This window comes from Xenopus laevis, chromosome 7L (genome assembly GCF_017654675.1).
Source record: "Xenopus laevis strain J_2021 chromosome 7L, Xenopus_laevis_v10.1, whole genome shotgun sequence".
NCBI classification, from domain to species: Eukaryota; Metazoa; Chordata; class Amphibia; order Anura; family Pipidae; genus Xenopus; species Xenopus laevis.
The window spans coordinates 133,578,703-133,594,417 of record NC_054383.1 but is presented as its reverse complement, the minus strand read 5'-3'; the positions used below and the strand labels follow the sequence as shown (position 1 = coordinate 133,594,417).

Here is a 15,715-nt window from a genome sequence, read left to right as displayed (position 1 = left end):
AGTATAATGTGCCAGGACCCACTGTCTCCCACTGAGTATAATGTGCCAGGACCCACTGTCTCCCACTGAGTATAATGTGCCAGAACCCACTGTCTCCCACTGAGTATAATGTGCCAGGACCCACTGTCTCCCACTGAGTATAATGTGCCAGGACCCACTGTCTCCCACTGAGTATAATGTGCCAGGACCCACTGTCTCCCACTGAGTATAATGTGCCAGAACATACTGTCTCCCACTGAGTATAATGTGCCAGGACCCACTGTCTCCCACTGAGTATAATGTGCCAGGACCCACTGTCTCTAATACACAACATATTTTTGAGAAAAAAAAACTACTGTTTAACCCAACCGGCGTGCAAGCTCTATTAGCCCACCCCTCTGGTGGGGTAAAAGAAATTCAGGTTGACCGGTTCACTTTACTTTAGCCAGTATATGGTAAAATGTAACCACTCCAAACAAAAAAATCACCCTCCGCCTATGGAAAAGCCGCTGCTCACGAAAAGATAAAGTCAGTAATGACAAAGCTTTTGGTTTTTGCTTAACACATACCTGCCACACCTAAGCTGGGAATTCCCCCAAATCTAGTTAAAGATTTTATGCATAATACCGACTCATTACATCTAAATTGCTTTCGTTTAAGCAGAGACTTCCTCCTTCCGTTCCACTACAAGTGCATGTGATAAGAACTGAATTCTCAGTCGACTTACTGCTTGCCAGGAGCTCATTGTGAGACAATACAGAGATACAGGAGGAAAAACACTGGAAGGTAGGAACTTATAATGGTTAATTATATTTTGGATGAATTCTTAATGGTTCCTCAGACACTATAGAGCAACAGGGCAAAGAAGAAGATTTTCTTTTTTTTATTATGTCCCTGGTGACGAGAGATAAACCAGTGAGGTTGAACTGGAAATAGTTACAATGGATTACAGCTAAGGAAGAGCCGCTGGCAGTCAAAACTAACTTGAGAATGGCGACTGCTCCACTTTTGCTCTTTGTAGAGCTCCACTGAGTACTCCATTATCTTCCACAGCCTTGCATCCCTTCTACTCTCGGTTGTCCCTGTGTATTTATTCTCTGTGACATTAGAGGTTCAGATTTCATACATTCGTGAGTTTTTTTAATCACTGAATAGTTTGTTCTTCCTGGGCCAGAGCTCTTCTATTTAGTATTCAGTAACCTTGAAAGAGAAGAGGATACTGAATATTATTTGGAACCGGAATATTCTAAATGCTAAAATTATGGGGAGACCATAGAGTAAATGCGAAGTACAAACTTGCAAGAAAAGTAACATAGAAGCGTCTCAGATTTTTCTAGTTTATTTGACTTTTTTGTTTGGTGGTTTAATCAAAGTTGGACAAACTGGGTGGTTTATACAAGTAGTCGCATAATATCATTTTGGACAATTTCACAAATCCGGAGGGAACAATGGACTCATTTTTATTTTATTTACAATGGATACTTATTGGGATTTGGGATGGATTGTTTATGAGTTGGATACCTATACAATCCATTATCTGAGACTGTAATTCATTGACACTGTTGTTCCTGCCCGGTATCTCCCCCCACCTACATTTGATGTTATTTAACACAGAGCAGTGTGTATGATTATAGGCCTGAAACATAGCCTTCCTTTGTCTACTTTTAGTTTGAGCCAATAAATTCACCATGATGCAATGTTGATTCATCTAGTAGTATACTGGTCAGCACAATGTGCACATAAATGAAAGGGAAGGATGCGGTGTAGGTATATTCTGTAACTGTTGGGGGGAGGGGGTTGGTGGGTTTTGCAAAAGAGTTAATTTTCCTAGTGCTTTGAAGGGGCTCCGTTGTTACATAGGTGTAATGGTGGGAACATAGAGGAGCAATTCATTATTGTGCAAAGACTTTAACAACCATAAAAGTAACACATTGCAAGTGTCGCCCCAGTGACGCAGATTTCAAAGTTGAATACAAAAAAAATGTTTGCTGTTTTGAGAAACGGATTTTTAATGCAGAATTCTGATGGAGCAGCACTGTTTTCCCCTGACAGAGGTCTATAAAATCTCTGTGCTGTGGGGGAAGCTCAAGAAATGACAGGTTTTTTTATTTATTTATTTTTTTTTTTTTTTGCAGACACCAACTTTTATCTCTCTGACTTTTGGTTGCCATGATCTAAGAACTTGAGAAGATGGAAAACCTCCCACCAGGATATGGTGAGTACCAAATATTGTCCATAACCTAATTTATTATTGTTGGTCTACACACAATTAATATTATGCATATTTAACCTAGAAACAGTAACAACTTACAATGTATTTTGTGCTTCTGTGGGGCTAAGGGCAGCTGTTAATTGAAGGACTCCCTTGCCTCCATGAGCATTCAGTGCACTAAATCCATATAGGCCACACCAGTGTATTGGTGCAAGATACAACTGATATAGACACAATCTAATCCAAAATGCAATTTTGTGTCGTGTGTTGCCATTTTCCCAGCATGCATGCTAAACCTTCAGATATGCCTTTCTAGCTGGCACCTACTTGTTACTATTGTGAGTGAACACAATTTGGCCCTTGTGAGTTTTTACAAAGCCTGTGTGTTGGCTCCAGGGATAGTCTAATGCTACTAAGCTTATAGGGATGCAGATCTGGTTATGGATATTGAAGCTGGATGGAGACTTGCATTGCATGGGACACACCAGGAGATGTTTGCGTTACTGGTAGGACAGTCTCACTGTCCATAGTCCTTCTAGGAAGCCGCATCAAGTCCAGTATTGGAGGACCAGTCTCCTGGCTTAACTGTAACTCTAAACACATTCATTCTCAGAAATAGATTTGGATGCCAGTGGTTCATAACCAGGAATTGTATATTTATTAAAGAAATATGCTTCCTTTGTACACCCAAATATTGAAGGCCACATCATAGACCATGGTTTCTGCTCCTAGTGTACTTACTGTATTTCCTCCAATGAATTACACTAAAACTTCCATGAGTCCTACTAGTGTGGTGAGTCCTGTCACCTGGGGAACTAATATTCCTTGATGGAACTCAAACTGCAAGCACTGTAACACTCCTAGAGCGTTCTATAAGAGGATATACCTACCTCTATCCTTAGCTAATTCTCCGGGTCCCTTATCCCTGCCTTTACTGAGGCCTTGGTTACCTTTCTTCCCACTGAGGTCTCCTGCTTTAGGGTCTCGGTGTAGCATCCACCGCCCATACCAGCTGGAGTCCAAAGAGACAGAACGATGTACTCTCACCCGATGGCCTATGACAACGCCTCCCTCTCCAAGGGCATAGGTACACCACCGCACAGTAGATGTAGTTACCTCCTTTACCCCTATGGACTATTTCCTCAGATACATTGGTAAGAAGTGCCCTAAACACAAACTGAACCAAAATATAGGGGGAAACCAAGGCATTGGATTAATTGCTATTCACCTAAAATTGAATCAGTGGCACTTGACTAATAGATTTTTTTTTTCTTGCAGGTCTCTTATCAATGAGTGTTTTGATTGCCACCACCACTGTGAATACTGTTTCCAGCCCACCTTGTAAGTATTTTGCTGTTACCTGTTACCAATGGGCTTGGACTTGTCTCTTACACAGACCCACAGCTCCCCCTCCCGGAGTCCCATCTCCTTTCCTACCTACCGATTCTTACTAAAAATTGTGATACCTTGCTCATTTGAGCATGGGCACACCCCTACAAGGACCACAGCCAAATGGTAAACAAGAGATCAGCAGCCTGGGGGAGCACTGGCGGGGTTCTGGTCTGGGCCGCTGGGACCCACAGGGTTTTATTCCCGGTTTCCCAACGGCACCAGTCTGACCATAGGCACAGGCAGTAAAAGTGGAGCAGGGCCAGAACTAGAGGTCATCAGAAAAGGCATGTTCTTGGACACAATATAAGGGGGTGCTAGGCACATACTTCGCCTACTCCTAGTTCTGGCCGGCTGAGAGAACTTTGATGTGATGCTCTCCCCATTCACACTGGCACTGTGTAGGAATATGCATTTAATTGTAAGTGAGTCTTTGGAGAATAATGATTAAATATTTATGGATTGTTTATATTCCTGCCCAGATCACACAACATGTAGAACCCAAGTTGAAGGTGCAGTGATAGTGATACGATACAAACTACATGAGAGCTGCACCGTCCAATCAGCTCATACCTGCCCCCAAGATGGATGTCCTGCCCTTGACTTCAAAGCTTGTTTTCTTAATGAAACCACAATGCTGCTTTATTTCCAAACCAACGAAACTGCACAAGACATTACAGTGGAGCATGGAACTACTGGCCAGGGGCTCACTACTGTCATCAACCTCAACGATACAAGAGGTAAGATCTGAACTTCTGTATATATTTTGGGGGATTTAAAGAAGATTGTGCACAATGAAAGGAAATAGAAATTTAAGAAACTTCACAACATACATTCTATTTACATTGTTTAGTTTTAAAATAATTTTTGAAAGTAATTTCAGTTGAAAGGAGAGTTTTAGTCTTTTTTTTATGCACTGATTGTTCTGCCTAAATAAATGTAGCAGAAGTCAGCTCTCCTCCAGCCAAGACTTCCAGTTCCATTCCCACAGTGCCTGGCATGCTTCTTCCAACCCTCGGCCCAGGCCCACTAAAACTGTGTGTTGCGCTGGGTTACATTGTAGTAAAAGTGCATCTTAGTAGTGATGTTCAGGTCAGAAAAAACTCAACCCACACCCAACCCTCAATATGTTGCCACTGAAGGTCCTGCACTTATCCCGTACCCAGGGACACTCCTGCAGTGAGCAGCCAGTTACAAGGGGCGTCAAAAAACTGCCTCTTTTATCTTTAAGAGCCGAATTTCTGGGTTTTGAGCTTAACAGTGCTCTCTGCATTAGTGGAACCGAATTTCTGGGTTTTAACCCAGAAATTCGGTTCCGCTAATGCAGAGAGCACTATTAAGCTCATAACACTAGCGATGCTGCCACCCTTTGACCAGCTCCGATGGAGGCGCATCTTCCCACGCCTCTCTTTTCCTAAATATTTTGGGGAAGAGGCAGTGCCAGATTTTCAGTGCCGCCCCTAGGCCGCGCGGTCCGACCAGGCGGCCGCGCGGTCATAGCACCCGCCTACACCTCCCCTTCCCAGCGCGCTGGCAGAAAAACGCCGGCACAGCTGGTGTAATTGAATAATAATGCGGCTGGGCGTCATGCCGCCCCTATTTTTTGCCATTTTTTGCCGCCCTAGGCCCGGGCCTATGCAGCCTTGCCACAAATCCAGGCCTGAGCAGAGGAGGAGTGTGCTTCCCCAGGATAACCTGCAACCAAACTTGCAATGGTCACATGAATTTCAACTCAACAGGTACTGTGGGTTTCGGGTCAATCACTAATTTATAGCCAGAATTCCCATTTAAAGCTTGTGGCATCTGTATTTTAAATGCATCCACTAACTCCTTTTTGGATTAAAAAAAAAATAAAAAACCTGAAATTGATAATCTGTATCTCGTTGACTTTTTAGCCTGTAAGATTTCTATGGAGGATGAAGATGAAAGTCTGATAAGTAAATCTGGATATTCCAAGACTAATGAGAGTATGAAAGAAGGTTTGTATTATATTTTCTCTCAATATAAAAGGATTGAGAAGAGAGGGAAGAGAGACAGAGGGGAAGCAAAGAATGGGATAAATCTCACTAGGCATTGGTGAACTCAAGGGTGCGGTGGTTTTGATTCCAGCCAGGACACTATCTGTAATTTACCAGTAGGTCTTTCCAGCCAACACGAGGTCACCCATTCCGATTAGAAGAAAAGAGTTTCCGCCTAAATATTGGGAAGGGGTTTTTTACAGTGAGAGCTGTGAAGATGTGGAATTGTCTCCCTGAATCTGTGGTACAGGCTGATACATTAGATAGGTATAAGAAGGGGTTGGATGGTGTTTAGCAAGTGAAGGAATACAGGGATATGGGAGATAGCTCATAGTACAAGTTGATCCAGGGACTGGTCCCATTGCATCTTGGAGTCAGGAAGCAATTTTTTCCCCCTCTGAGGCAAATTGGAGAGGCTTCAGATGGGTTTTTTGCCTTCCTCTGGATCAACTGGCAGTTAGGCAGGTTAAAAAAAAAGTTAAAAGGTTGAACTTGATGGACGTGTGTCTTTTTTCAACCTAACTTACTATGTTACTATGAGTGTGTATGTTCTCCCTGTGTCTGGGTGGGGGTTCCTCTGGGTACTCCAGTTTCATCCTTTACTTCATATCCATACAGGCAGGATAATTGGCTCCTAATAAAACTGACTTTTGTTGACCAATAAAGGAAGCCAACAAGACAATTATGCAACATTAGACCAAGCAGAGGTAGGTGCGCTTTTGCTGGACTAACTGGTAATTGCCTAAAAAAGAGAAGAGGGGGACCCGATGGTGTATTATCCTCTTTTTAACAAGGGTGGTGTATGCTACAGAACTACTCACGGGGGATCTGTAGATTTAATTCACAAAAGAGACTGCTCTTGGCTTCGGTCTGGCTGATCGTCTTAATAACCAGTCGGAAGAAAAATTTGCATAGCGCAGAAAAGCCGGTATGCGGGTGCAGGGGAATGGTTTAGGTACGCTTACCGGACATTGGTAATAATCACAGCACTCTGAGATTGTACCGGTGGGTATCGGCTGATGCCTTCCTCCTGGGTCTGGTCGATCCGTCCAGCGGTGGAAGATTAATGGATTATATCGTCAGCTGCTAGCTTGCGGTCTTCTATTGGAATCGATCTATTTGGCGTGACACCCAATCCTGATGTATCTTAGCACTTAGAACCCGTGCGGGTAGCGATCCTGTGGCACCTTCCTCTTAGGATTCTTACCGATCTCCCCGGCGGTCTGCAGGAGTAGTTGTAGGGGTCACTGGTGGCTGCTGCCGGAAGCTGGTTTCCTCCTTGTGTGTAATTCTTCGGGTCTCAGCGTTTCTTTTCGCTAAAGGTTTTTTTCCAGGCACTAGTTAAACACAGCACTGTGTTTGTAAAAATATACTTTTATTTACACAAATTTGAGTTTAACAGAGCATTATAAGCCCAACGCGTTTCGTATCATAAAATACTTCCTCAGGGGCGAGTTTCCCACATTTCCTATCGCTCCTATTTATCAGGTTTGTGGGTGGGTATGTCAATTACCTTAATTGATATAATTAAGAATTATTGGGCTGCAGGTGAAACGATAGTTCGTTTTAAAAGGCCTTCTGGAAACGAAATTAATCATTTAAAAAACGAAATTAGTCAATTAAAAAACATTTCAAGTCTATTTCGATATTTAATCCTTTTGGTGTTAGTGTTTTTAATTTATGGGAATAACTCTTAAAAAAGCCCACTGGCGGGGCAGCAATATAACTAATTTAATTTCCAAAGAAGAAACATTTTGGATCCACAAATTAAAAACACTAACACCAAAAGGATTAAATATCGAAATAGACTTGAAATGTTTCCCAGCAAGCGCGGATCTTCAGCCCCCTTATTGCAACATTAGACCAATATTCAAAATTTAACAATAAATTTGAATTTTCCAAACTCTGATGAATAGGACCAACCTGAGAATTCGAATCAAATTCATGTTTTAAAATTTGATTCGTTTTTTTTCGGGAAGACAGTTAACAACTCCAAATTGATCCCAGGATGTCCCCCATAGGCTAAAACAGCAATTTGGCAGGTTTAAGGTGGCGAATAGTCAAATTCGAATTTTTAAAGGGCCAGTGTTTGATAAATTTCAGAAATCAAATTAAAAAATTTTAAAAACCTCGAATCGAATTTTAATTATTCCCTAGTCAAATTTCTCTTAAAAAAAATCGAAAATTCGAGTTTCGAAATTCTAATTTTCACTTTGACCTTTGATAAATCTGACCTAAGTGTTTAAGGAAATCTGCCAGTTGCTATATGTCAATTTACTTGATAATCTGTAGAAGGAATTCTGGGAAGGCTGCCCAGGATAGCTCCTACAATTTCCATTTAACAGTAATACCTCCCAAGACTCTCCTGCTGGGTTTAAAGGCACAGGCAGGGCAGAATTCTGATTGGACCCAAATGCATAACAGTTTGTTTTGGGGTTTTTTTTGGTTTTTTTTATTGGAAAAACGTATATTATAATCTAGACGTAATAAACTACGAAGGGAAGGTGAAGTGGATAGGGGAGAGGTTAGTTGGGTTGGGGTAGTGGAGTTCACTGGGCCAAAGCTTTATTTTCCAATCAAAACATTATGAGGGCAGGATAGGGACATAGAGGGGGTTCAATTCTCTTCTTTATGGCTGTCTTGGATGTTGTAGCCCCAGAGCAAACTGTGGGCCAACCTGTATCTGCCCTGGATTATCATCCACTCCCTTTTTAGGATGAGGCACTTCCTGGGAAACCACAAAACCTTCTTAACACAGTTCATAGGGCATAAGGCTTGATCCCAGGCACGAAACGTTGTCACCTCTTTATGATCGAATAAACATCCATCAACTATACCTGTAGTGCCTTTGGTGTTTTTGTTTTTTTAAATTATTGATGTTGGCCCTTGGCAGTTTAGGCCCCAAACCTGGAGGCTCCTGACAGCAATCAGGTGTTAAATACTGGTGGAAGCACTTCACTTTGGGATTAGTTCATAAGGCACCAGACTTCCAGAATTGCCCCAACGTTGTGGGTGCGATGAAACAATCCATAAAGCACAGAATTTTATTTTTAAATTCAAAAAAAGATATATACTTTTTATTATTATTACTATTATTATTATTGTTGTTGTTAAAATATAAAAAAAAAACAAATACTATATAAATAGCTCACATAGCTATTTTCAAAATAAAATTTCACACAATAATAAAGCTATGGAGCAAACGGGAAGTGGATGGGGGGAAAGGTAGGTGAGGAAAGGGTAGTGGAGTTCACCGGCTCACAGCCTAACTAGTATTGCCCTTAATTGGGTTAATCGCTGCTGTGACTCATGGGTTGACCAGTGGTTGGGTGGGTTCAGGTTGAATTTGGGTGGCCATTGTTGATAAGGGTTGGGTCAGACTGGTGAAGTAAACTGCTCCCGAAGATTCCCTGTCTTGTGAGCATAGAAGTAGCAAACAGAACAAGAAGATACAGATATGAATTGGGTGCAGGTCCTAAAATGGCAACATTTTGTGGGTTAGGGTTGGATGTGGGTTAAAGGAGAACTAAAGCCAAACTAAAGAAGTAGCTTAAAATATTGTACATGATGTTTTGTGCTTCTGTACCAGCCCAAGACAACCACAGCCCTTTAGCAGTAAAGATCTGTGTCTCCAAAGATGCCCCAGTAGCTCCCCATCTTCTTTTCTGCTGATTCACTGCACATGCTCTGTGCTGCTGTCACTTACTGAGCTTAGGGAGACACTCACAATATACAGTACACATAGAATAGAAATGTCACAATATAAGGCTGATTAGTAATTAATACACATAATTACTACATGGCAGCACAGAAACCAGTGCAATTAGCATCAGAATTGAATAATCAGCAAACCTGTAGCATCAGCTTATATTACAGCCAGGGAAGCTCATTTTCTGCTGGATAATTAGTGACGAGCCCTAAGCTTAGCTTCTCAACAGCCAATCAGAGCCCACTGAGCATGTGAGTGTCACAGACACTTTCCAAGATGGTGACCCCCTGTGACAAGTTTGAAGTCCTGGATCATTGCTGCTATTGACAAGCTCAAACTTTAGCCTCGTGCAATAAGTTCACTATATAAAATATGACATTCTTAGCCACATTCATTTTTAGGGTTTAGTTCTCCTTTAAGGTTTTGTGGGTTGGGGTTGAGTGTGTGAGTTTTTCCTGAGCTGCACATCACTACTGTGATCACTGCTAAAATTCCCATTTACATAGAATACCATTGAGACTGCACTTAGCACTATTTGTTGGTTACAGTGGAGCAATGCATTTAATATGCCAGAAAAGTTAGTGGCCAGTGTTTAGGAGATACAATTCACAGGGAATGTAATAAAAGTCATTCATGGATAACAGATTTGCAAACACATTTTTTCTTTGCTCAGATTTAAGTGTTTGCGAATCCAGAAACTTTTCAATTAGTTTTCCTTTTTGTAGTTTTTAAATTATTTGCTGTTTTCTTCTGACTCTTTCCAACTTTCAAATGGAGGTCGCTGACCCCATTTAAAAAACAAATGATCAATAAAGCAAAATAATCCTCCAATTAGCATCCCAGTTGGTGTGTGAAATCCAGCTCCAGGTAATTTGTGCAACTGGAGCAAGAACTTTATGTATGTTATAGAATGGCTAATTCTAAGTGACTTATCAATTGGTCTTCATTATTTATTTTTAGTTTTTAAAATATTTTACTTCTTCCAACTCTTTCCAGCTTTCCAATCAGGGTCACTGACCCCATCTAAAAACAAATGCTCTGTAAGGCTACAAATGTATTATTACTACTTTTTATTACTCCTCTTTCTATTCAGGCCTCTCCTATTCATATTCCAGTCTCTTATTCAAATCAATGCATGGTTGCTAGGGGGATTCAGATGCTAGCAACCAGACTGCTGAAATTACAAACTGGAGAGCTTCTGAATTAAAAGCCAAATAACTCAAAAACCACAAATAATAAAAAATGAAAACCAATTGCAAATTGTCTCTCTACATCATAATAACAGTTAAGTTAAAGGCAAACAACCCCTTTATGTTTGTTATTTTTAGCAAACTTGAAGAAGCCACTTGAGTGAGGTTAAACATTTTCGAAAAATCTCAAAGTCCAGTTGCTTTAGACAATCCTACTAGATAGTGTGTCTCATGAGTTGGATGAAAGAAGATCTTCATAGTCATAATTTCATGTTTAATTTGTCTCGCAGGAATTAAATACAAATGCAAAATAACTTTTTCTAATTCTTTCAGAACAAAATGCCTCCAGAAACAGGTTATTCCTGATCTTGTCTATTGGATTCCCATTGGTACTGGTACTACTGTCATTAGGATCACGTTATTTACACAAAAGGTAAGAACACGTCATTTCATTATATTCAACTTAAAGGAACAGTAACATCAAAAAATAAAAGTGTTTTAAAGTAATGAAAATATAGTGCAGTGTTGCCCTGCACTAGTAAAACTGGTGTGTTTGCTTCAGAAACACCACTATAGTTTATATAAACAAGCTGCTGTGTAGCCATCGGGGCGGCCATTCAAACACAGGATACACAGTAGATAACAGATAAGTACTACTATAGTTTATATAAACAAGCTGCTGTGTAGCCATGGGGGCAGCCATTCAAGCACAGGATACACAGTAGATAACAGATAAGTACTACTATAGTTTATATAAACAAGCTGCTGTGTAGCCATGGGGGCAGCCATTCAAGCACAGGATACACAGTAGATAACAGATAAGTACTACTATAGTTTATATAAACAAGCTGCTGTGTAGCGATGGGGGCAGCCATTCAAAGGAAAAAAGGCTCAGGTTACACAGCAGATGGCAAATAAGTTCTATCTGTCTAATGATATTATCTGTTATCCTTTAGTTAACCTGTGCCATATAGCCGTTTTTCAACTTCTGCCATTGCTCCACAGCAGCTTGTTTATATGAACTATAGTAGTGTTTCTGAAACAAACAGATCAGTTTTGCCAGTGCAGGGCAATAGTACATGATATTTTAATTACTTTAAAACACTTTTATTTTTTTGACGTTACTGTTCCTTTAACACTTGTTTTTAAACAAAATAGTTTGAATGTAACATGATTTAGGAAATAGGGGGGATCTTACATTCTTAAAGGAGAACTAAAGCCTAACTAAAGAAGTAGGTAGAAATGTTGTACATGATGTTTTGTGCTTCTGTACCAGCCCAAGGCAACCACAGCCCTTTAGCAGTAAAGATCTGTGTCTCCAAAGATGCCCCAGTAGCTCCCCATCTTTTTTTCTGCTGATTCACTGCACATGCTCTGTGCTGCTGTCACTTACTGAGCTTAGGGACCCACTCACAATATACAGTACACATAGTATAGAAATGTCACATTATAAGGCTGATTAGTAATTAATACATAATTAGTCATTCCCCAATTTCCTGGGTTACAGTGTGACCCCCCGTCTTCCTTGGTTTGGACGCTAGGTGGCACCGTGTAATATATGCGGCCTCAGGTTTTTTTGCCAGAGACTTCTGGTAGTGACCTTCCTAAGGGAATTTGCGTCACTTGTGAACTCATCATTAGTCAGGACTAGTGAGATGTAGCTAGATTCTGTAACAGATCTTGTTAGAGCCAGCCAGGCTTAGGGATACCTATAATGAGCAGCTTTGGCTCCACCAAGGAGTGATAGATGGGATTAGATCCCAAGGGCATTGTTTCCCAGTCATGGAACCAGGGATAGATCCCACCTGGGTTCCACTGTCCTTTGAGGAAACAGGAGAAACTCTGGGTAGACTGATATTCCCCTTCTAAAGTACTACTAGAGGGCTGGGGCTGCTAAGTGCAAGAACCACTGGTGGCCAGTTATTGTGTACTTCATACAGTTACAGTTTCACAACACCCTGCCTCCACACCGCTGCGAAGGATCACCCCCTGAGGAATATAGATCTCTTCTGGAGCCTTTATTGGGAAAAGCTAGAGTACCAGGGCTGCTCAGTTTACTATAGCTTTAAGGTGGCCATACACGGGCAGATTAAAGCTGCCGATATTGTCCTTTAGACTAATTCAGCATTTTATCTGCCTGTGTGTGTGGGGGGTGTTCTGACTGGTCTCCCCAATCGACATCAGTCCAAAAATTGCGCAGGTTTGATTTTTTTTTTTTTTGCAGATCGATGGTTGATGTGGTCCTCATCCCATTTCCTTCATTGTAATCCAATCGTTTGGCCCTAGGGCCGAACGATTGGATTAACCCACTATCGTCCTGCCTTTGGTGGGCATATTGGGTTAAAATCTGCTCATTTGGCAACCTTGCCAATCAAGCAGATCTCATTGTGTATGGCCACCTTTACACTCAGTCACAGCTGTAGGTCCCTGGGGTGAGATTCTCTGGTGAACTCCAAGTAGCCCAGTCCGACGCTGGCAGGTGCAGTAGGGAGAGATGCCTATAGTGACAATGGAAGACATACTGAGATAAATAATAGTGTTTATTCTTCCCTCCATATTTTTTTTTTTTTTGTCTCACTCAGAAATGGAAGAAAAACCCCAAGTTCACACTGTATTCCATCCAGAACACAACACAGGGATGGTGGCGATGAGCTGGAATTCGAGCAGAATTATCTTCCAAATGGACAGAATATCGGCTAAAACTGATAGGATGAACATTTAGAACTATTTTCTCCTATTAATTGACAATGAATCACACAATCTTTATACTGTACATCCTCATTTTATATAGTGAATAAAGTACCCCCTCTAGTTACCAAGGAGTTTCATGACCATATAAAAGTACGAGGCCAAAGGCCGAGTGTTTTTATACAGGTCATGGAACTCCGAGGTAACTTCTAATATCCTCATATTTTACAACTGGGGATACTTTATTTATTATAATACACAAATTTCAATGAGTCATGTGACAGAAATGACATCAGAACTCACCGTTTATAACTGATGACATCAGAACTCACCGTTTATAACTGATGACATCAGAACTCACCGTTTAAGGATATAATTTACAAGCTATTCATAGCTTTTGTGTATTATATTATTATTATTTAATGGGGTGCATGGAGTTACCTTTTGGGTTTTTTTTTGTTCCACTCACTGAGCAAACTGTGGTCTCTTACTCACTGGAAGAAAATGTAAAGGACTAGTTCAAATGTGATCCTCTGATTGATACATTGATCAAAATGCGACTCATTTCCTCTCTGTTGCCTTGAATGATAAATTGCCTGGATCCTGCCGGTGCACTTGCAGCTAAAGCAACTTATTTAACACTTATGCAGTTGGTCATTCGACAAATGCAGAGCACCAGGGGTGTAACTACAAAGGAAGCAGACCCTGCGGCTGCAAGGAGATGTAGGGGACCCATGAGGCCCTAAATAATGAGCAATTTCAACATATATTGGTAAAAAAAAAGGACAACCTATGGTTATGTCGGGGGCCCTAAAATTAATTTGTTGTGGGGCCCTGTAACATCTAGTTATACCCCTGCACAGCACATCTAATAATGGAACAGATTGTCTCGGCATAACATTATCTATAGTATTCTGAAAGTTAAAGTGAAAATAAAAGCCTGATTCACTGATCTTTACAAAAATTCCTTTCGAAAAAGGAGCATTGGTCTGTGGGAAAAATTGGCACCCCATAGTAAATCAGGCTTTTCTTGTCTATTTTTGCTGTATTAATTCAGGTGTTTTAGATTCAGCTCATTCCCATGAGCTGCAGTCAAGTGATATGTTTGGGCTTTTTTTTTTGTAGCCCCTGGGGTGACACATAAAGACTGACTTTGTGCATTTGACTGCTTCAAAGAGGTTGTTGATAAAGTCTGAAGACCAATTGCAAAGTTGCTTTAAGTTAGGGTTATATAACATCAGTGGGTGTAACTACAGAGGAAGCAGACCCTGTAGCTGCAGGGGGGCCCAGAAGGTATAGGGGGCCCTGTGAGGCCCTAACTAATGAGCAATTTCAACATATATTGGTAAAACAGAGCAACCTCTAGATATGTTGGGGGCCTTAAAATGAATTTGCTATGGGGCCCAGTAACATTTAGTTACGTCACTTTATAATATATTTAATTATAATATAGTACTCTTTTTTTAAAACTTTCCTATTTTATAGATTTTTCATACATATTTAACTTATGCAGTTACAGCACTGGCCCTTATTTATACTGTATTTATATATGTGCGCCTGTTTTCTTAACAACGGGTCAGTGTTTTAATTTATAGTTGTATTTATTTCAGTAGGTATTTAGGTACGTTTATTGAATTGTGTATGCTGCTACAGGACCTGTTATCCAGAAAGCTCCGACCTGGGGTTTTCTAGATAACGGATCTTTCTGTAATTTGGATCTTCACACCTTAATTCTACTAGAACATCATGTAAACATGACTTTTGCAAAGGTAAAGTGACTCTGGGGAGTTGTACTGTTTGTGTTTGACTGGAAATCCCAGTAGGGGACCGGTAGTAGAGAGGGAAACTACTCTGTGTATTAGTTAGAGCCCAAGTGGGGCAAGGATTTTGTTTTGTTTTATTTTGTTTTATGCTGCTTTGCTTACAGAATCTTTATATGTGAACAATAAATGGACTTTACCCTGTTCAAGACCCGTCTGTTCGTATGATTCTGCTCACAAAATATATATATATAATTAGTTTGAATTTTTGCAAATCCACAACATTGCTATTGGAAGATTAGTTATCTAGCCTGTACTGCACAAAATTTGAAAGGATTAAAGTGATTGCTGACCTTTAAAGGGGACCCCAAATAAATATTAGTCAAGCAAAATGAGCTTTAATTGCATTGTACAAATTATTTGAATCTTGTTTCCTTCAGTCTGGGAATTCATAATTATAACAAGCAGGCAGGAGCCATTTTGTGGACACTGTTATCAAGACAAGTCTTGTATCATCTCAGAATCTTGTTTGTGCACCAGAATGGGGGACCTGATGTCCATCCCCATGTCCTGGTTACACAATTAAATGGTGAAGAGAACGGGGGAATGTGGGGAGAGCAGTGACATGTAGGAAGTGCTGAATGGAAAGTGAATTGAGTGTCAGACAATATTTGATTGACAGGTGATGTTTTCAAATGACTTTACAACAGCTATGAACGTTTTAATAAAAAAAGAATTTTGATTTCATGTTTAAAGGAGAAGGAAAACTC

At 40.5% G+C, this 15,715-nt stretch overlaps 1 protein-coding gene across 1 annotated transcript; it reads left to right on the top strand.

The window, feature by feature from the left end:
- Nucleotides 1-479: 479 nt before the first annotated feature.
- Nucleotides 480-13,358, top strand: LOC108696902. Its single transcript, XM_018226611.2, has 7 exons — nt 480-765; nt 2,115-2,194; nt 3,470-3,532; nt 4,063-4,320; nt 5,476-5,559; nt 10,831-10,930; nt 13,080-13,358. Exons 2-7 carry the CDS (start codon nt 2,170-2,172, stop codon nt 13,195-13,197), a joined length of 648 nt encoding a protein of 215 aa, XP_018082100.1. The 5' UTR covers nt 480-765; nt 2,115-2,169; the 3' UTR covers nt 13,198-13,358.
- Nucleotides 13,359-15,715: the final 2,357 nt, after the last annotated feature.